At 35.9% G+C, this 23198-nt stretch overlaps 1 protein-coding gene across 5 annotated transcripts in view; it reads right to left on the bottom strand.

Moving 5' to 3' along the window:
* Positions 1–23198, bottom strand: part of LOC106874500 (glycerophosphodiester phosphodiesterase 2) — a 71998-nt gene that overhangs the window by 26994 nt on the left and 21806 nt on the right. For 2 of the 5 annotated variants that reach the window (XM_089352927.1, XM_089352930.1), the window contains exons 2-3: positions 14513–14674; positions 1970–2073 (exon numbers count right to left, since the gene is read on the bottom strand). In XM_089352927.1, the coding sequence (XP_089209053.1) occupies positions 1970–2073; positions 14513–14611 (203 nt within the window). In that variant the 5' untranslated portion in view covers positions 14612–14674. Of the gene's footprint in view, positions 1–1969; positions 2074–14512; positions 14824–15909; positions 16067–23198 lie in introns of those variants that run through there. The other 3 variants (XM_089352928.1, XM_089352929.1, XM_089352931.1) reach the window with 3 other exon arrangements.

Genomic DNA, 23198 nt, shown 5'->3' with positions numbered 1-23198 from the left:
TTGATGGAGGAAGTGAGCTAATGTAAAACAGCAAACATTTGATCACTATAAACAAATTACCTGTACAGGTCATTCAGCAAGGAATTGCAGAACTGGCTTCCTGGACCCGAGAGACAAACAGTGTTTGTGTGTGTGTGTGTGTTGTGTGTGCGTGTGTGCGTGCACACGCGTATGTGCATGTGTCTGTCTATCTGTCTCCTTGTCTTGACATTGCAAGACAGTTATAGACAAGCAGAGTCCCTTGTTTCTAGTCTACCATGAAAACAAGTTCAGGCATGGGGAAATATTATCTTGCTTGGGAACAGGAAAGGGTTGAGTGACAGGAAGGTATCTGGCCATAGAAAATCTGCCTCAACAAATTCCATCTGACCAACATGAGCACAAAGTAGACATTAAATCAATGATGATGACAATGATGATGAATCATCTGCATGCAGCATTTCCTGACAGATACAAAATAAATTGACCTTCAAGGCCATCAAAGAAGTGAATGACCAGTTTGGCTTTACAAATGTAAATGGCTGAAGAGAATCCATAATTAACAGATTAAAAGATTTTGATTAAATATTTAATACTTTGAGGTGTTAAAGTTTAATAAATCTATAAGTATGGTATCAAGTATATGTTGTACTGTAGTGATGATACAGGTATAATCAAATGTACCTTCAAACTAATTCACTACAATTAAATTTTTGTTGGAGTTGAATCACACAGCATTAAAAACATAATTTAGAGGGAAATTAGTCTAATATTTGTTTTTGTGATAATCCAGCTCTTATTAACCTCTCAACTGTGAAGTTATAGTGAGGGCATTCTTTCTACAACACAAAAAAGATAATAGAAATAATGGTCAGAAATAAATAGTGACAATGCAATATTAGTTTTTATATCAAATATGCATATTTCAATGGTTTTAGACACAGATTAGTGAAATAATTACATCTTTACAGTTATATCTATCTTTGAACATTAATCTTCTTAAACCCAAGCTCCGTTAAACAAGTCTTAATCCTATAATATCATAGCTTTCTTAGACAATCTGCAATCATTAACCACTAACTAAAGATATTTTAGTTCAGTTTTCACCTCCTATTCATATTACATCATTGTATTTATTATCTGAGATATTCCTTAAAAATTTGCTCATTCAAAGTTATTGTCTAGGTGCTGGTGTAGCTGTGTGGTAAGAAATTTGCTTCCCAACCACATGGCTCTAGGTTCATTCCCACTGAGTGGACCTTTGGGCAAGTGTCTTCTACTATAGCCCTAAGCCAACCAAAGCCTTGTGAGTGGATTTTGAAGATGGAAACTGAAAAAATCTCTTCAGATAAATATGCGTATATGTTTGTCCCACCACAGGCAAAAGAGAGTAGGAAAACATGTACCAGAGAACCATGTTAAAAGCACTCCTGTCAGCACCATGTTGGTAACGAAAGAGTTAAATCAGTCTTTCAAAACTAAAACAAGATATATATAAAATATATTAGATATATAAACATATATATAAAAAAATATTAAAATTGCCATCTGTGTATCATATAAAATGTATACACACTGTTAGAAGGTATGAAGCTGAGGAATTGTCTGAGATAAAATCTCTTAACAGACTTGTTGCATTAAAATCACAATTTATATAGGACTGAGATGAATATCATCACCACAGTGGCTCACAAGAACTACAGACACGTTTCATCTTTGTTGAGCTTTCTCAATGCTAAGTACCTGCTTAAATAACACACACACACATACATACACACACACTCATACACACACACACACATAGGGGCAGGTGTGACTGTGTGGTAAGAAGCTTGCTTTCCAACCACATGGCTCCAAGTTCAGTCCCACTGCGTAGTACCTTGAGCAAGTGTCTCTTACTATAGCCTAGGGCAGAAACTGAAAGAAGCTTGTCTCACACATACACACACACATTTCCTCTAATATAATTGGAAACAAATTTGTTACTCACCAATTAAAATCATTTGAATCATTCTCAACCACAAGCCAGAAGTACAAGAAGAAAGTCATATAGATGAAAGTAATTAGGAGAATTACTAGTATGATTAAGTCTTTCTGCAACAAAGATAAAATAATAAAACTGTGATTAGTACTTAAATGAATGGGGACAGCACAAGATTGAAAGCTGACTGAAAGTTTACTCTTTAGAAATAAAATAATTACAGAAACAATAATATTAAATCAATTATATTAAAATATAAAAAAAGTATCAAAATTATAGACAGGAGCCAATAACATGCATAAGATAACTTTCAGATACAATTCTTCTAAACAACAACAACAAATGTAAATCATTTCCGAAGAAAAGAAAATTGATTTTATTATATTGATTTATAACAGGCACATGGCTACACATTTTGGAGGGAAGAACAGACCATCATTCCAACCCCAGTGCTTGTATCGAAATTGTTTTTATGAAATCCTGAATGATGAAAGACCTATCTGCTCTCAGTGAGATTTAGACTCAAAATGTAAAGAAGCATAACTATGTTACTTACATGTGTGTAAATTACACCCCTAATTTAGTGTCAAACCTTGGTACAAAGGTTGCATAGAGTATTAGTTTAATCTTTACCCCACGTATAAGTAGGACCTCAGTTTTTCTAGTATAAAATAGTGCAAATTATATATGGGTAAATGCAATAATTACTACATGGCATTTTACTCAGTATTCTATTGATTTTATAATATATTCATTTCTAACATTGACACAAGTCCTCATATTTTGGAGGAAAGGTTATCATCAATTAAATCAACTGCAGGACTTATCTGCTAGTTTATTTTATAAAACCTGAAAGGAAGAAAGACAAAATTGGCCTCAGTAAAATTTGAGCACCGGATATAGAGACATACAACTAAATATCACACACATACACACACACACACATTTATATATACATACATATTTAAATATGAATAACTGTCTTCTGTGCAAAACAAATTGTATAGTAACATGAGTAATAAAAATCATAATCCATTTTAACATCTATTCTCCTCCATTTACATAAATATGAATGAATTTGTTGAACTGTGTTTAATAAGTTAAATCATATACTTAATATTTATATATATATATATATATATATATAGATATATATATATATAGTCATCTAAGAATACATAAGTCAGAAAAAACAAGCACTCATATCTTAATAGAGTTGGTATATTAATATATACACTATACAGTATTATAGATTCATTTTCATACCAGCTCTTCTGATGAGCAGTCTCTGAGGCTAACATCTTTCAATAATATTGTATAGTATAGATATAAATATATACTGTTATATTAGGGGATGATCTTTTTGCCAATAAATACACATGCTAGTTATTTGATCTTCACTGTAGCTTTATTATTATTATTATTATTAGTTTATTTGTCAGAGTTCTTTCATCACACATTCAGTGACTTCTTCAATGACTACATGTTCTACATGTCTCCTCTTCTCTCTGGTCTTGTCCCATTTATCCCATTTTGTCTTTTTGTTATATGTATCCTTATTTGCACATGTATTTGCATCTGCATCTGTATGTGTGTGTGTGTGCATGTGCATGCATGTGCACACATCTATGTTTGCTGTGCAAATGTGTGTCTTGTGTACATGTATACAGCTTTGTATATTACACTGTAACTGTGTCATTGTTTTTCTTATTCTGTCTTCAGTTGTAAGATTGCAGAGTATTGAGGCTCAGTCTATTTTCTATTATGTGTGTGGCCTCTGTAATCTGCCTGAGTGTTGTGTCTGTTCAATGTGTCAATAAGATCCTAACATCTATGTTATCTATGAAGCCCCATGTTATAGTTTAGCATACTGGTATGGCACAGACAAGCTTTTCTCTCCTCCTTCAGTTCCTTTCAAGCTTCTATGTGTTTCAACACATGATTCTACATCAAGAATCTAGGATGTGTGTGTGTGTCTCTCTATTTTTATCTTTTATTTTTTCCTTTTTCCTATCATTAGATTGGGGCCATGCTGGGGAACCATCTTGAAGAATTTTAATCGAATGAATTGACCCCAGTAATTATTTTTTTTTTTTTGTGCGTGATACTTACTCTATCAGTTTCTTTTACTAAACTGCTAAGTCATGAGGGATGTAAAATGCATCAACACTGGCTGTCAAGCAGTTGTGGAGGATATACACAAAGACACACACACACACACACACACACACACACACACACACTCACACACACACAAATACAACAAGCTTCTTTCAGTTTCTGCCTACCGAATCCATTATCCACTCACAAGGTTTTGATTGGCCCAAGGCTATAATAGAAGACACCTGCCAAATGGGCCACACGATGGGACCTAGAACCATGTGGTTGGAAGCAAACCTCTTACCACACGGCTATACCTGCACCTATGTATGTATATTTGTGTGTGTGTGTGTGTGTGTGTGTGTGTGTGTGTGTGTGTGTTTAAATAGGGGAACAGTTTTTCTTTCAAATATGATTTTTTTTTTTAAAGGAAAACTATCTATATATATAAAAATGAGAATGTGTGTCTGTCTGTCTGTCTGTCTGTCTGTCTGTCTGTCTGTCTGTCTGTCTGTCTGTCTGTCTGTGTGAATCCCTAAAACTCGAGAACTACGCAACCAATTTCATTCAAATTTTACACATGCCTTACTTAGGGTTCCAGTTGTGTTTTAGTCAAAAAAAATTATTAACTCCTTGCGGAGTTCGAGCCCACGGCAACATAATATCTCCTCCACTATTTAAGTATTACGTGTCAAAAGTGAAACAAAAACACTCATGTCAAATACTTTCACTTTAAAAATGAAACTATTCCACTAACTGAAACAATCACATTTCGATACTGTAATGACAGATACTTTCAGAGAGAAAGAGAGAAAGAGAGAGAGAGAGATGTATATGTATACATGTAGATGTATATGTACACGTTATTCCACTAACAGAAACAATCACATTTCGATACTGTAATGACAGATACTTTCAGAGAGAGAGAGAAAGAGAGAAAGAGCGAGAAAGAGATGTATATGTACACGTATATGCATATATATATATATATATATAGATATAGATCTATATGCATACATGTATATGTATACACATGTGTAGATGTATATATATATATATATATATATATATATAGATGTACATGTAATATGTACACATATATACATATATATACATGCATACAGATATCTATACATATATACACCCATCACACACAAACACATGCACACAAACACACACATTAGTCATTTGTTTTCTTATCCAAAACTACGTCAAAAGTACTGAACGGATCTTTATGAAATTTGGAAATTATATTCTATGTATAACTCCCATGAAAATTCATATATTTTTGATGTTGATGAAATTTTAACCCGAACATAACAGATGAGCATTATTTGTAATTCAACGGTACAACAGTGTAAGACTACCCTTTCAGATATACTTACATTGTGATTTCTGCAATGTGGTGCATAAATTGTCAAGTAAATGAGACGCATCTTTGCCTCCACTGATTCACTTGCAAAGTGTTGAGTAAAATTATTTCGTTGCAGACATCCTTTGGGTCTTTTTATTATCACTACGACACACATAGTCCCCAGTTGGTAACATTGATTTCAAGGCCCTCCTGGATGAGAGACTGGCATTCCACTTAATGTCTATGTTCCATGCTGGCATGGATTGGAGAGTTATTAATGTAGAAATATGGTATCGTAGCTACTAACAGTTGAGGGTTGCATAGTCTAGACGGCGTTTTTAGATTTCATTATTCTCTTTAACCCGGGCAAAGCCGGGTATTTCTGCTAGTTCTTTATATTTGTTTGTTAATTTGTTTTAAGGACTTTTCATGTTTCCTTCTTAGTTCTTTATGTTTGGTTTGAAACAATACCCTTCCTAAATTCATTAATCTGACATCTCAAGATTTAATCAATCTCATTTTCAGAATGTAGTGGACATGTCTTACAGTAACAGCTAGCTTGTATCAACAAGCAAACATGAGAAGTGTTTAAATGCACAAAAGAGGACAGCAATTTGGAAACCCTCTTCCAGATATATTAGTCGCCACTTGCAGTCCTCATGACTTGCACTTTTAAATGGAAATGTAACTTAACAGGTTACATATCAGATTCATTTCAAACAAAAGGCTAAATGAATCATTTGAATTCATTCTATTATTTATAAAAAGACAAAAGACCACCAGCCAAAGGTACTGCTTTCGACATCAAGTAACAGCATTGTTTCTACCTGAGGAATTGGTAGTTTGTAACACATTGCCTTCAATGAACTAAGTATTCAGCAGGCACTTCACATTCAATGTTTTAGTCACAAAGAGATACCATGAAGAGGTACCAAAGGGAGCTTTTTTCGTTAGACAATAGGAACACTATATAATTGATAAGTTATTTTGTTGATTTCTTGCAATGACAATTTAACTTTTTACAAGGATATGTTTAGTTAAGCCAACAGCTTGTTTCATATCCAGAAGTAACAGTGAGTTTGCATTGGGCCAAAACCCTGATCTGGAAAAAAATAAAATTATAGAAGCGCTGATGGCAATTCAAAATCAACAGAATCAGGGAGAGGAATTCCACCCCTACTAAGGGAAATATATGAGGCAGAGCTAAAAAAGCAGTGATCCAACTGGAGAGAAGCAGAAAAACCACCCACAGTTGAGAAAAGTCACTAATGACCTCTGTTTCATAGGGAGTGAAGGGCTTATGTAGCCATTAGGTCTGCCATTAAGTACATATGGAAAGAATTTAGTTGAATTGAAAATTATACATAAAAGAATAAGAAAGGAATGAAAGAATAGCAAGAGGGGAATATGTAGTAACTTGTATCTCTGTAAAAATGTGAAACAACACAAGATTAAATTTTGTTTGCAAGGAATGTGGAAAGGAAAAACGTGTAGAATTTCAAAAATGAAGTAAATGTCACCAAGTAATATGAAGCTATAATACAAGTTTCATATATCGGATGAGTAAGAGAATTAACCACACACCCTCAGTGTGTGTGTGTGTGTGTGTGTGTGTGAGAGAGAGAGAGAGAGAGAGAGAGAGAGAGAAATAGGGAACAGGTAGAGGGTAACAAAACTGCTGCTGTTGAAGGAGGATAGGGAATGACTATACCTTTACACAAACAGAGTATTTAAGCAAAGGAAACAGCTAGGTAAGGCTATAATAGTGGGATGGAGAGGTAGTTGGTGTAAATTAACATCAAAATAATAAGGTAAGTTAGGCCTCTGAAAGAAAATAAAATTGATGAAGTAAAAATAATTAAACTAAAGGATTAGGGTCCTACAAATGATTAAGTGATGATGGTTAAAAATTAAAATTAAATAAAAGCTGCAGTAAACTACTTGTGGATTTCTTAATGGAATATTTTTGTCTTTTTTTTGAACCTCTGGACTCAAGTCTGGTTGCTGAATTTCTGTGGTGAATAAATGACCGAGATTGAAAGACAACATCTAAACAAGATGTCAGTCTGTTGTAGTGTTTAAGGCCAACAATTTTGAAAGAAGTGGACAAGTTGATTACATCAAATCCCAGTACTTGACTGGTGCTTTATAAACCCCAAAGAGATGAAAAACAAATTTGATCTTGACAGGATTTGAACTCAGAACTTGAAGAGTTAAAAGAAATGCTGCTAAGTATTTTATCTGATGTGCTAACAATTCTGCCAGCTCACTGCCTTGAAATGAATATAGACTTAAAATATAGAATGCAAGTTCGCACCAATTCAGCACACACAAGAGCGAACAACAGGCATCCAGCAGGTATCAGCAGGCAAAAGTTCAATTCCGTTCACCATGTCCCAAAAAATTTTCACCAAACATGAGTCAAAAACAATTACAGCACACCGCAGGTATCCATCAATAAAAACAATTTCACAAAACCCCATACAATACCTATGGCCATTTTGGAGGTACACCACTGTATTTCAAAACACAATAGAGTGTAAACTGGTGATGACCCCCTCGTCAGGGTAAACTCACGTACAAAGTCACGACATGCACAAGGGGAAAAAATGATTTTTATAAAGAGCAAATATATATAAACAAAATGGACCAGCCTATGCAAATAATGGGAAGATTAAAAAAAAAACAAAAAAAACCTCATATTATGCATAAATGAGATTTTTGATTTGAATCCGCTTGCTTCAAGGGCGTTGTTATAAACCGGCGCATGTTGATTAAAAATTTCTACATTTGATGATAAATTTGATATTATAATTGAAATTCCGGTGACAATACTATCTATGGTGGACCTTGGGTGATTTGATGAAACATTTATGTACGACACAGATTTGCTAGGTTTACGGAACGGACAATAGAGACCCGTATCCAAACATAATGTCACGTCCAGGAAATTAACCTTTCTGGAGTTAACATCAAATACAATATTCAGGTTGAAGAAATCCTTAAGGAAACACCTGAGGGACTTCTTCAACCTATTTAAGGCAGTTTTAGACTTACCCCGTACTGCTAAAAGCACATCATCTCTATATAGTCCTCTGGTAAGGAGGGGAAAACTAGCTTTAATCTGTGAGAGGAGGTACAGTCCCACCAGGTCAGTCACCTGTGCAGAATCAGATGACCCCATAGTTATATCAAAAAAATCAGTTGAATCCGCCCTTTGCCATTCATATTCATTGTAGCATATGAGGGTCTCCCTAGCAGCTAAAATAATGTTAATGTCTGTGCCTAGTATATCTACAAAACTACGGGCGATAATCAGGGCCTTGTTTAATAGTATGGGGGATATCGAGTTATAATAATTCGAAATATCGAACTGTATAAAGCTAAAACAGGTTTTATCCTTAAGGGACTCAAACCACATGATGACATCTCCCATAAAACTCCTTAACGGGAGTTGAACGTTATCCCTTACGATGGGAATAATACGGTCAATTATGAATTTGCTAATCCAACCCAAATCAGATTTGGTAGGGCATATTAACCTAATCGAGGGGTTTGACAAAAAATCAGGCTTATGGTCCTTCAAAAGTGCATGTGGGGTTTTTGGAGCATATGGCTGGGTTCTATCCAGTAGGCCTAAGTTGGAGATGATCTCCCGCGTCCTTTTTGGCATGCTTGCATCCTGAATTTAATTCCTTTAGCATCAGTTTATTATAAAGCTCAGGTGGCACTGAATAGATATTTCCAGTCTTATCAGACAATATATGCAAGTTCGGAGATGACCTCATCTCAGATATCTTCTCAGATAACAGCTTCTGGAAGGGGTTCGTATAGTTAAAGAACTTCAGTTGTTTAATCATATTCATCAAATCACGCTCAAATTTAGCAATAGCATATACATAAGTGCAAGAGTGGCTGTGTGGTAAGTAGCTTGCTTACAAACCACATGGTTCCGGGTTCAGTCACACTGTGTATATTGTATTTAGGTCATTCTGCAGGCTTATGACATCATCAGGATTCTTTATTGCCTGAGATAGTTTTGTGTCATGCCTTCCTGAGTTTGAGTACAGTGTGCAGGGTCTTCGTTGTCATCCTTTTTACAGCCTGTGTCCCTCATAATGCCTTCTAGGAGGTCAAGATGTGGTTTTATAAGATCATAGGAGCATATGAGCTCCTGTTTCTTCCATTCAATTTGGGCCATAGATCTGTAGAAATTATATCTATGCAAGGTTTTAGCTATTAGGTCATTTGCAGGTGACTTTGACCAAGCTCTATGCTTGTACAAGAAGGCGAATTTCTTCTAATTGCCAGCTTCAGCGCATCTTCTTCTTGTTAGCCTCAATTTGGCACTGTATAAAGCTTCGTCTGCTGGTGTCCATAGTGCACGGTATTTGAGAGAGAGGTTATCTTAGGGTATAGAGAAATACTAATAGAAAAAAAGAAAAGAGGATAAAGAGGGGAGGGAGAATACGAAGTAGAGAAAGCATACAGAAATAGAGAATACGTACAGAGTATGAAATAGGGAATTTTGATAGATAGACAGAGAGAGAGAGAGAGAGAGAAGGGGAAATGAGAGAGAGAGGGGGGAGTGAGAGAGAGAGGATGTGATAGGAATAGAGATGTTTGAGAAAGAGAGAGAAGATAACTCAAGATAGAAAACAAAATGAAAATGGAAAAGAAAAATGAAAAATATATCACGGAAGAGAGAGAGGGAGAGAGAGAGAGAGAGAGAGAGAGAGAGAGAGAGAGAGAGAAAGAGAGAAACTAAGATAAGATAGAAGAGAGAAAAAGTGAGAGAGAGAAGATGTGATAAGAATAGAGATTTTTGAGAAAGAGTGTAAAACGAGGTGACTATAAGGGAAGTTGAGTGAAAACTTAAGTAAAAGGGGAGATTTTCACCTTAGGTTCTAAGAATGTAAATAACTATATATATAACTATATAACTGTATATATATTTGTGTATGTATGCACCAATAGAAGACACCGATAGAATAAGTACTAGGCTTAAAAGAATAAGTCCCGGGGTCAATTTCTTTAACTAAAACTCTTTAAGGTAGTGCTCCAGTATGGCCACAGTCCAATGATTTAAACACGTAAAAGAGACACACACACATACTCATTCACTCACACACACACATGTACTTGCCAGGTAAGTAATTTGACCGAGATCATGAGTTGATACTAAAACAATTATTACACGAAAACACATATTAACCATTACAGAACCATGTAAACACTGTTAACTTGAATATGGATCTTTTTGGTTTGACGGGCAACACTTGTTTTCTTAACAAAACACTTTCAAACTTGGGATACTGGTAGAATGTGTCATATAAAACATCTTTTTCTCTTAGCCTTCTTAACAAAAATTAGTTCTTAATAAGTTATTTCATGTTAAAGTTGTCGTATTTCTTGATGTTGACAAATAATAAATGTAGTAAAAAGCTTTTGTGAGTTTTTAAATAGCAAATATGTACCTTCCATACTGTAATTGTTTTATATACATACATGTGTGAGTGTGTGTGTGTGTGCGTATGTATGTACAAATATGTATATATCTGTGTGTGTATATATATATATATATATATATATATATATATATATATATACACAACTTCAGGAAACCTGCCAGTCACCTAGTCACCTACCGCTCCGGCAGACACTCTAGCCAAATCGACTACATCCTCGCCAGAAATAGGGAAAGAGGGCGGCTTATAAATGCCAAAACCTACCCTGGCGAAGAATGTACCCCACAACATAGATTAGTAGTTAGCGACTTTGGGATCAAGGCAAAATGGGTGCCCAGAATTAGACAGGCTTGGAGGAGAAGGGTGTGGAAGCTTAAAGACCCTGCAAACGGACAGAGACTTAGAGACAAGTTACTTGAAGCATTTAACGAAATAGAAGGGGATATAGCATCATACAACGTGGAAGACAATTGGAGATTTCTGCGGGACAACCTGTTGAAAGCCACCGACCAGATTTGTGGGTGGTGTAAGGTCCCCTCCCGACCCAGAGTAACGTGGTGGTGGAACAAGGAGGTAGACAGGGCTATTAGACAAAAGAAACAAGCTTGGAAGGACTGGAAGAACGGTGGTAGCAGGGAATTGTACCAATGTGCCAGAAGGGAGGCTAGGCGACAGGTTTATTTAGCCAGAGGGGAAGCAGATAAGGAAAGATTTGCCAATGTTCTGCGCCGTGAGGACCAAAGACTCGAGGTATTTCGTGTTGCAAGACAGTGTAGGAGAGAGAATAGTGATGTTGTAGGAGAGAAATGTGTTCGCATGGATGATGGTACGCTTGCACTAAATGAGGATGCAAAGAAAGAGGTCTGGAGATGCCACTACGATAGATTGCTTAATAAAGAGAATGAATGGGAGAAAGAGAGCCTGCCGTATGTCGACCCAATAGAGGGACCAGCTATCCGAGTTGATAGTACCAGGGTAGATAAAGCAATTAAGAGTATGAAGACCGGGAAAGCTCCCGGCCCATCAGGAATCACTGCAGAGATGCTCAAAATATCTGGCAGTGTTGGCTATAGCCTAGTCACCCATATTACGAACCAGGTGATACACGAAGGAGTCATACCCAATGACTGGTGTAGCAGCATCATAGTCAACTGCTACAAAGGTAAAGGTGACGCTTTAGATACAAATAATTACAGAGGCATCAAGCTGTTAGATCAGGTTATGAAAGTTACAGAGAGGGTCATAGCCCAACTAATTAGGGAGCGAATCAATTTAGATGAGATGCAGTTTGGGTTCGTGCCAGGTAAAAGCACTACTGATGCCTTATTTCTAGTGAGACAGTTGCAGGAGAAATACCTAGCTAAGGATAAACTTCTGTACCTGGCTTTCATTGACATGGAGAAAGCCTTTGACAGGGTCCCCCGATCCCTTATCTGGTGGTCAATGAGGAAACTTGGGATAGAAGAATGGTTAGTGAGAGCTGTGCGAGCCATGTACAGAGATGCTGCCAGTAAGGTGAGGGTTGGAAATGAGTACAGCAATGAATTCCGGGTAGAGGTAGGGGTCCACCAAGGTTCCGTCCTCAGCCCCCTCTTATTTATCATAGTCCTCCAGGCAATCACAGAGGAGTTCAAGACAGGTTGCCCTTGGGAGCTCCTCTATGCTGATGACCTTGCCCTAATTGCGGAGTCACTATCAGAACTAGAGGAGAAGTTTCAGGTGTGGAAGCAAGGTCTAGAATTGAAGGGCCTTAGAGTCAACCTAGCTAAAACCAAAATCCTAATAAGTAGGAAGGTAGATAAAACACAAACCCCTTCAGGTAGATGGCCCTGCTCAGTATGTAGAAAAGGAGTAGGTAGTAACTCTATAAGATGTACCCGGTGCAAGCTATGGACACATAAGAGGTGCAGCAACATCAAAGGCAGGTTAACTAGCAAGTTAGTTTTTGTTTGTGGCAGATGTTCAGGTGCAATAAAGACTGTAAACAAACAGGAAACAACTTCTATCTCATTCCAGGGTGAAAAGCTAGAGGTAGTCGATAGCTTCCGCTATCTGGGCGACCAAGTTAGTAGTGGGGGTGGGGTGGGTGCGCTGAAAGTGTAGCTGCTAGAATAAGAATAGCCTGGGCAAAGTTTAGAGAGCTCTTACCCCTGCTGGCGACAAAGGGACTCTCACTCAGAGTAAAAGGCAGACTGTATGACGCATGCGTACGAACAGCCATGCTACATGGCAGTGAAACATGGGCTGTAACTGCTGATGACATACGTAAGCTCGCAAGGAATGAAGCCAGTATGCTCCGTTGGATGTGTAATGTCAATGTGAATACCCGTCAGAGTGTAAGTATCTTGAGAGAAAAGCTGAACATTAGAAGCATCAGTTGTGGTGTGCAAGAGAGACGATTGCGCTGGTATGCACATGTGGTGAGAATGGATGAGGATAGCTGCATGAAAAAGTGCCACACCCTAACAGTTGAGGGAACCCGTGGAAGAGGTAGGCCCAGGAAGACCTGGGCTGAGGTGGTGAGGCAAGACCTTCGTACATTGGGCCTCACCGAGGCGATGACTACTGACCGAGACCTTTGGAAATGTGCTGTGCGTGAGAAGACCCGGCAAGCCAAGTAAGATCGTTGCCAGTGCCCCTGGACTGGCTCTTCTGCAGGTGGCACATGAGATGCACCATTTTGAGCGTGGCCGTTGCCAGTACCGCCTGACTGGCTCCCGTAGGATTTTCGAGTGAGATCGTTGCCAGTGCCCCTGGACTGGCCTGTGCAGGTGGCACATAAAAGACACCATTTCGAGCGTGGCCGTTTTCGTGCGGGTGACACGTAAAAGCACCCACTACACTCTCTGAGTGGTTGGCGTTAGGAAGGGCATCCAGCTGTAGAAACTCTGCCAAATTAGATTGGAGCCTGGTGTTGCCATCCAGTTTCACCAGTCCTCAGTCAAATCGTCCAACCCATGCTAGCATGGAAAGCGGACATTAAACGATGATGATGATGATGATGATATATATATACACACATGCTTTATATATATATATATATATATATATATATATATATATATATATATATATATATATATATATATATCTTTCTATGTATGCATAAAATTAATGAGTATTAAAACAACGGCTATTATGAATGCATGTTTTACAAATTATGCCACATAGAAAAATTAGGATTTCAATAGAATTTTGATTATGCTTAAAACTTCACTCCATAATTTCATTAGCAAATGAAACTATTATAAAAAATATGGTGTTTAAAACTAATTGCCTCCTAATTGAAATACTGAATAAAGATCTTATACAAAGTTCAAAAATTGTGTTACATAACGATAAAATAACAACTAAAATTTGAATGATGCTTATATTTATAAAAGAAAATATAGAATATGCAAGTCAAACATACCCCAACAAAAATAAAAGAAAACAAAAGTTACAACTGAACAAAAAGTAAAAGAAAAACAATACAAAAATAGCAAAATAGTAAAGAAAGCTTCTAAGAAGATAAAAAAGAAAAACTGATATATTACCAAAAAGTAACATTCATAAGTAAGAAGGGAAAAATATGACATCTCAGTAAAGACAGAAGTTTACAAATATCCAAAATAGTCATTAGCATCTTACCTTCGTCAACTGATAATGCTTTGCTATGGAGGATGCTGGTGATGGAGATATCTTCACCTCTGACAACACTTCTGATGATTTCTCTTTTGCAGACATCATGAATTTGTTTTTCGGCTGTTTATTAGAAGTAATTCAGACAGGACTAGTGTATTACACTTAACACTGATAAAAACAAAGGAAAGAAAACCTTGTCGATTATTTTATCCAAAGACTGCTAGATGCAATGCTGTTAGATACACACATCAACTTCTCTCTGATATCATCCTCAGGCTGAATTGATACCGTCTTATAAAGACTGCTTTAAGATTAGGCTATTAAAAGAGAAAAGTGTTCACATGTACAGTTTCTCAAGTTAGCATCTGCTTCAAAAGAACTAAACAGAAAGGAGACAAAAATATACAAACAATATCAAAGAGAAAAAAAACATCCAAAGACTTAGAAGTGATTCGTAAGAGGAGACTTTAAGATAGCAGGAAAACTAACAACCTCAACACTGTTAAAGTCATGCCACTATATTAATGCACAGATCACAACTAGGAAACTAGACTTTTCAAAGTTTATTTATATTTTAACACTTAACAGGAAACTTGAGCCCCTAATGACTATCATTATTCCTGTAATTACCCCTTCAATTAAAGGAACAATGGATGGATTACATTCTGTAGTAAATAGGTATATCAGCAAACACAAAACCAAGAGGAGGGAGAAGAGTTAATCCTTATAACTATTTGTCAGAATTTTGAAGACTAGCTATAATAATTTACCAATGATTTCAGCTGTAGTTAACTGGTACCAATGTGGTAACACTGACAGATTAGCTTTATATTTTCATTTTAATAAAACAAGAGCTTTCAGTATGAATTTAAGTATCTTTCTTTCAATATTCATTGATAATACATAGAATTATAATGATGATTTAAGTATAATTTAAAATTCTCTCCCTAATGAATAAGCATTAGTGAATGAAGTACTTCCAGGAATCGGAAATAAAAGGAATGATAGGATAATTCCTCTACAGACACATAGTGCTCACCAAACAATAATAATGGCCCTACAAAGATTTGGATAATTTTCCAGTTTGTAATATATATTAGACTGTTCCACTGATGGGTTTAAAGTATATTTCGCTCACATATACACATACTGTGAATTTTAAATAATTACACTAAAAGTATAGAGATTTTTATAATTCCAACAAGAAAAATATCAAAACCAAGTTGAACTAAATACTATGAAAAATATGGCAAAGTTTAAAATTATTTGTATATGGTACAATACGGAATCCAGGGAAATTGGTATCTGTCTGCATAGGTAAAGATTAATTCCTAGATTTCCTAGAAGAGTTCAATGAGTAGGTTTTCTGTGAGGAGTAAAAGAGTTTAAGTTCGAACACTTGCCTTTCTTTCTACAGAGGAATTATATAAAAGTGTAATTGCTTTGGTCACAAAATTGCGAATGAAAAATGGAATAAAATGATAGTATCATGTCAGGAACGAGCAGCAATGTAGGAAGAGAGGGTGAAAAGCTGGTGACAGGTGCTATGAGTTATGAGCAAGGTGAATCATGGGGGATGAAAAAAATGGTAGTGAGGACCAGAATAAGTGAGGTGGACAACACTAAGAGGAGGGGTGGACAACACTAAGGAGGGAGAAAAGAAGTGGAAGTGGGAACTTGCAAAGAACTGAGATTAATAAGGCGTGGCCAAGAACTGTAAAATGATTTATGACAGTAAGGAGTGAGCAGAATTGTAAAGAAAATTAATAGTGTCTAGAGTGGAGGTCAGTAGGGATGGAAAGAAATATATATAGTAGTCTGTGACAGGATGTGGATGGGGTGGGGGAGATTAGAGGGCCAATATAATAAAATAGCTTATAGGCACAATCCAACTACATGCTGCACACAGTGTGTACAATATGTAAAGTACAGGCATACAACTGCATTCAAAATAGCTAATCATACAGTACATGGACATATATATATATATATATATATATATATATATATATATATATATATACATATAGACATACATAAGCAACACAACAAATAAATATACACCAAACAACAAAAGCATTTTTAAAAAATTTGTTTTTATTTTTTTGATTTTGAGGATGAAAGAATTTGAAAGTGAAAGGCCCTAAGGTGCCAAAGTACCCATGCTGAAGAAGGTGTTTTGTTTTTTTGGGGCGGGGGGGGGGGTATAATGCAACTTGCAAACACTGTGTGTTTATAGTTCTCATTCTACCCAAGGTGTTGGAGCACAAACTGAGAGATGATCAGTAGAGTGAGTGAGCAAGTTAGGGATCTTTTTTAAAACGGGGGCCACATTTTTCATTAATGTTTTACGTAGTGTTTTTGGTACGGAAAGACTTTCAAACTTCGTATACTTATCTATTTTGTGTTATAGAACAGAAAAATATTTTTGTATTCGAATTTATTTCATGTAAAAAATTGTCTTATTTCGATAATTTCAACCAATCACTGACAAGTATTCAGTTGTTTATATTTACTCCTTTGGCTGATTAAGCGATGTAAAGCGTATTTAATCTCCATACCTTCGTTTTATTTGCTTTTTTCATTTTAAATTTGCTTTAACTCTAACCCTAACCCTAACCCTAGGGTTAGGGTTAGGGTTAGGGTTAATTGTTTCAGAATCGTTTGTTTATGTAGTCGGCACTTAATGTATATCAGCTGAATGGACGTCAGTGATTGGTTGAAATTACAGAAATACGAATAACTTATGGATTTCTTTTTTTTTTAAGAAGACTAAGAGAAAAAAGATGTTTAATATGACACATTCTACCAGTGTTCCAAGTTTCAAAGTGTTTCGTTAATGAAAAATGTGGCCCCCGTTTTAAAAAAGATCCCAAGTTAGTGTTAGACTACAAGTTTTTGAGGACTTCTTGGATGTTTTTATGAACATCCAGCAAATGCTCACAAAACCTGTTTTACCTATGTATTAACCCTTTTGTTATCAAATTTCTCGGATGAAGTAAAAAAATTTGAAAATCTGCTATAATAATGTAGCCTTCCAGTCTTATTGCTTTGAAGGTTTGATGTTGTGGAGAAAAAAGTTACAGAGGTTTAAAAATCGAAAAAACTGGGTATTTTTAGCCAATAGTGAGACTGAAATTTTCTGCATCTTGCAAAGTGGTGTCAACTTTAAGGTTGTACCCTGTAAAATTTATAGTTTAGCGTCTGACCTGTTCATTGTAGGTTTCTAAATAAACAGAAATACCTAATTTCATTGCAGGTTTCTAAATAAATAGAAATACCTAATAAAATCAACATGTATCATCGTACTGTTTCTTTTGTCTCTTCATTGATTTTATTTTTTGTATCATTTTAAAAAATTTGTTATATTAATATATTTCTCTGCATGTGTTTACTTTATGCATATTTCAGTATCATGTATACCTGTCATGTATTTCTGTACATTATTAATATATAAGTGCGCACACATGCATGCGTGTGTGTGTGTGAGAGAGAGAGAGTGAGAGAGAGAGAGAGGGAGAGAGAGAGAGAGAGAGAGAGAGAGTGTGTGTGAAAAGGGGGCGTCTGTCTCCAAAATTCCAAAGTTGAATAACATTTTCATGCTTGGATTTCTAAAATGCAGTAAGGTTAACACTGGTCAACAAAGAATTTGTCCCAAGGAAAAAAATACCTGTAACTTACATGTTTTTGAATGCAGAATTCAAAAATAATGTCAAATTACCTGTATCCCCCACAGTTTCTCCGTTCCAAGATATCCCTACACCTAATTTAATTTTTTATGAATAGAATTAGCCTAGTGAAATCATAAATCCAGCTATTTGAGTCAATGAGTCCCAAAAATATATAAAATGAAAAATATGTAAAAATACTAACACACAGAAGCACAGAAAAATATGTAATATACAAATACATAGAAAAATTAAAACAAAACACACAGGTGAAAAGAATCTCGTGGTGTGAAGCATGAAGTGTGAAAAATCAACATAGACAACAGTGAACTACAACACAGCATGCGGTTGTCATGGTAACAAGCTGCTAATGCTACGCTGTCTGTTGATTGGCTAAAACTACCCAAATTTCCCAACTTTAATTCCAAATTACATCAGATTCTTTAACTTACAAGATAAAGTAGTTGGTTGATCATAATCAAAATTCAGAGTTGCATCGATACAACAAAATTGAAAGCAATCTGAGCAAAATTAAAGGGGTGGGGGGCTCATTTTGCGAATGAGAAAAAGTAGATCCAATTTCTCTTTGCTTCAGTTAATTTTAAGGTAATGAGTTTTTAAAATAATCTTGTTATTATACAGATGGCATTTGGACATAAATTAACAGAGTTTCATTGATAGGTTTTAATTTAGATCACTTTAAAACAAAGAGTTTGTATCTTAGAATAAGGGGAAGTTTCAAGTGTGTTGGTATTAAGAGTTCATCTCCACAAAGCTTAAAGACTACGCAGCATATTAGGTTAGAGGAAATGCAGTGAGAGTGATTGATCACATTGACTGAAGGCTTGAACCTAACAGAATTAAAGGGAGATGTAAGCATTATGGTTAGACCATATAGATGTGCCCAGATTGGATGTGTCTAGGGGCAAGTGAACTCCTGACCAGAAGGTTACATAGAATCTTATCCCTGTTGAAGGACAGGACTGGAGGCATGGAAAAGATGGGATCAGTTGGAAAGCAGAAGGTGGAACTGTGAAGCAGAGTGCTCTGAAGTGACTGAGTCACTTCAGAGGATGGAGAGGGGAATCCAGACTCTGGAAGAGTTACTGTTCGGCATGAGTGCAACAGTACAGTTCATAGACTGAACTCAAGATAGAGCAGTATTCACAAAAGGTTAAGGGTACTTAAGTGAGAGAAAAGATTGATTCATTATTTGAAAATGAGTCATATTTTTGCTGCAGAGATGGAGAAATGAGAAGATTTGTGAGAACAATATGATAGATTTGATGTGAGTGTGATGTGAGGAAGAAAGTGGAGAGATAGATGATACTGATAGAGGCAGATATATATATAGAAAGTTAATGAAAGTATTAGAGATGATGGAAGTAAAAGGTGAGTTACTTTCTGGTGAGAGAGGTTGCACTGACACAGTCATCAATGTAATGACCCATAGCTAAAGGGTAAACCTAGAAAACAGGGCAAAAAGTTAGGTTTAATAGGGCCAACAAACAAGTTGATGTGATTGGGGTCATCTTGATGTCAATAGCTATACCACCCAAGTGTTGGTAGAACACACTGGAATAGGAAGAACAATGAAGAGTGTGAGAATGAATTCAGTTTGGAAGAGGAGAGTAGAGGTTCTGGGTTCAAATGTATGGTGTGAAGGTCAAAAAAGAATTTAAGGACTGGTAGGTCATTGTCATTTTAGATGATGGTAAACAAGGTTTTGAGCTCTATGGCAAAGAGGAATTTAGAAGGTCCAGAGGTGGGTGGTATGGTTGGTGTCCTTATGAAAGCAGCAGCCAGAAGGAGTATAATTTGGTTGAGATAGTTACAGATTAGCTTGGCAGAGCATCAAGTAGAGAAAATAGGGCAGCTAAGAGCGTTGGGTTTGGGAGTTTGGGAGGAGAAAGTAGATAATGGAAGTATGGTGAGTTTGTGATGAAGTTGATTACTGTTGGAGAAAGTAAAGAGAAAGAAATGAGTTTTGTATAATGATGGAGAAATGTTTTAGATTGAAAAGTATGCTGTTGCTGAGCAGTTTCTGGTAAAACTGCAATTCACTTAAACGATGGAAGGTTTCTTTCATGTTGAGATCCATCTACCAAACCATTACTACTTTGCCTTTGTCAGCCAGTTTAATGAATATGTTACAAATTTGTTAAAACTGACAGAATTCAACAAGTTCTGGAGATATTAAAACAACTGTCACTTCTGGAAGGTAAAAATGATCCCAATTGTGATGGCATTTCGGTTGGAACAGATTCAATGAATTTTACTGCCCCAAATTGCTATAGATATCCAATTGCAGCAATGCTTATGCACAATATGCTAAGCTTGAGGTATTCCTCTGTATTTGCAGCAACTTTTCAATGACTTAACAATTTGCTGTCCTGAAACAGTTTCTTTGTACTTGTTTGACTTTCTAATAGCTAGGAAGTGAATTGATTTGGGTTAATAACCCATTAGTGCCCATTTTTTTTTTATTTATTATCAAAACTCTTTTTTAATGCTATTTTATTTGATACTAAATATATAAAAAAAATTTATTACAATATTCAAAAGACACTCCTGTCTTAATGACTAACTAAAGATATCTCAGAAAAATACAGGTGTTGCAGAAATATGATGGATTCCTAAAATAGGACCACAGGCGCCAATGGGTTTTAACCATATCTACTATGCCATATAGTATGGTATCACATTAGCACTAACAAAACAGCTTGCTAAACTTATTGCTTATAAATAAATATATATTCCATTCCCAAAAGAAATGGGTCAGATTTTAAGAAAAGACACTCAAGAATTTTGCTCGAATGACCAAGAAATTCTATGCTGATTAATTTAAAATCAAACTTCATTCACTAACTATCCAGTAAACTAAATTTTAAGCACCAGTGCTCAAGTATAAAACTGAACATAGCCTTTGGCATCTTAATTTCTAAACGATAGAAGTACTCAACGGAATTTCTTCACTGCATAACTTTCATGGTTCCTATTTTTAAAAAAATATTGTTATACTTTTAGGAACAGGTTACTTAATCCAACACAATAATTTGACATACATAGTGACATGGATATTCCTGACTGAAAAAATGTAATGATATGGATAATCTAGAGTGTATGTTTTTATTTTTGTCTGTTTATTATTAGGCACAGTTTTAAGTTTGTTGTACAGTTTACGCTAATTTCAAACATTGGCTTCTGACAGCTCTAATGTCATGTTCAAATGCATATTCAACACATTTAATTTCTCCTTCGCCAGTAAATGATTCATAAGTTCTGACCATACTGACAATAATGGTAATGGCAAATTTTAAAGTTCACTTGACATTTTATAAGTGTGAAAGGGATTAAAATTTCGATATTCCATATCAAAGAATAGGCAGAAAAGAATTCTGTTTACATACTCAGTTTGATCAGTCAAATTCCTCTGTCAGTTGAGTAAAGTGTCATCCAAGCTGATGTTTATTGGTAATTAAACCTAATTTGCAACATCTGTGCATATTTATCAGCTTTGTTTTTGTTGATAATTCTTATCAACAACTTTTCCTGTGACCGGGATTTGAGAAGACATACAGCAATAAAAGATCGGACATAATCTCTTGTGGGCAAGAAATGTATAATAAAGTTTATTATAAACAAAACAAACCCTTTGTAATTTAATAACTTTCAATGTGATACCTGTTAAACAGAAATTATTTTTATTTAATGAAAATTTAATAAAATCTCATCATAAATAAGTGAAATTATGCTAAATACAATTAAATTGAAAACCTTTTTCCCCTGGTTATATCAACAATTCTCAAAACTTTTGGGTGTGAATTTTACATGAGTAGAAGCTTTTTTTAACAAATTTTATCCTGAAAATCACCTGCTTTAATTACACATGGAACACCCCCACCCCACCTAAATGAGATAATTAATAAAACAAAAGAAAAGACTATAATATACAAAACTTACAACGTAGAAAAAATGAAATTGGAACATTTGGAAGAAGGTACAGTTGACCGGTAATTAACCAGATTAAATATCTAGCCCGAAGCACGAGATTTGCAACTATTGAAGCAAGGTTCGAGTCAGTAGAGAAGGCTCAAAAGTTTTCGACTCAAACCTTGCAAAGTGGAAACATTATGTTATTCCCTCTATATCTGGGACACAGAACATCCCAGATAAAGATAAAAAATATCCCCCCAGGGGTAGAGGTCATGTGGATCATGGCCACTCTCTTGTTTGAGAGGAAAGACAAGATGAATATAATCCAGATTTCCAGAGACACTCCACAAAACTGGCTGGGTCAAACTCTGGAAATCCTGGCACAGCCCACTACCATCAACCTAGAAAACCTCCCCGAGGTAATTCAAATTGGGGAGGAAACCATTCTTGCAGTACATGTAGAGGGGAGACAACCCAGGTGTTTCAAGTGCGGAAAAAAGGGACACCTGTGGTCTAAGTGCCCCCCTTCGAAAAAAGATGACGAAGAAGAAAGAGTCCCCGAAGAGGATGAGCAAAAAGAAGAAGCAGCACCCCCCAGCCAAGGAGACTGTTACTCAGAGGGCGACTGCCACCAATAAAGACAACACTGAGGGAAAGGAACCAGCAGAGATCACAGCGACACCATCTGAGGATGACATGGATTATCAGACAGTGTTGCATAAAAGAACCAAAATAATGGAGTCGCCTACCAAAACTCAGGAGGTGGCTCCTAAAACTAAAATAATTAAAAAAAAAACAACAGGAAAAAAAGAAAAGAAGAAAGGAAAAAAATTAAAATTAGGAAAAATCAAAATCCCCAAGAAAATTGACACCATTACAGTGGTATATAAAAACAATAAAAAATACTTAGAAGGGGTTATCAAACCCCACCAACAAAGCCTAACCTATACCAACAGTGACAATAAAAGTCCAATCACAATCGGGAGAATTTTCTGAAAACTGTACACAGAGCTAAAAAGGAAGAAACCCCAAAGATATTGTAGAACTGAGAGAGTTGCCAAAAGTATTTAACCCGCCAACGGAACCAA

The sequence above is a fragment of the Octopus bimaculoides genome, chromosome 5 (assembly GCF_046866305.1).
Source record: "Octopus bimaculoides isolate indiv1 chromosome 5, ASM4686630v1, whole genome shotgun sequence".
NCBI lineage: Eukaryota > Metazoa > Mollusca > Cephalopoda > Octopoda > Octopodidae > Octopus > Octopus bimaculoides.
Note: the sequence above shows the minus strand (reverse complement) of the source record. Positions and strands in the feature narration are given on the sequence as shown.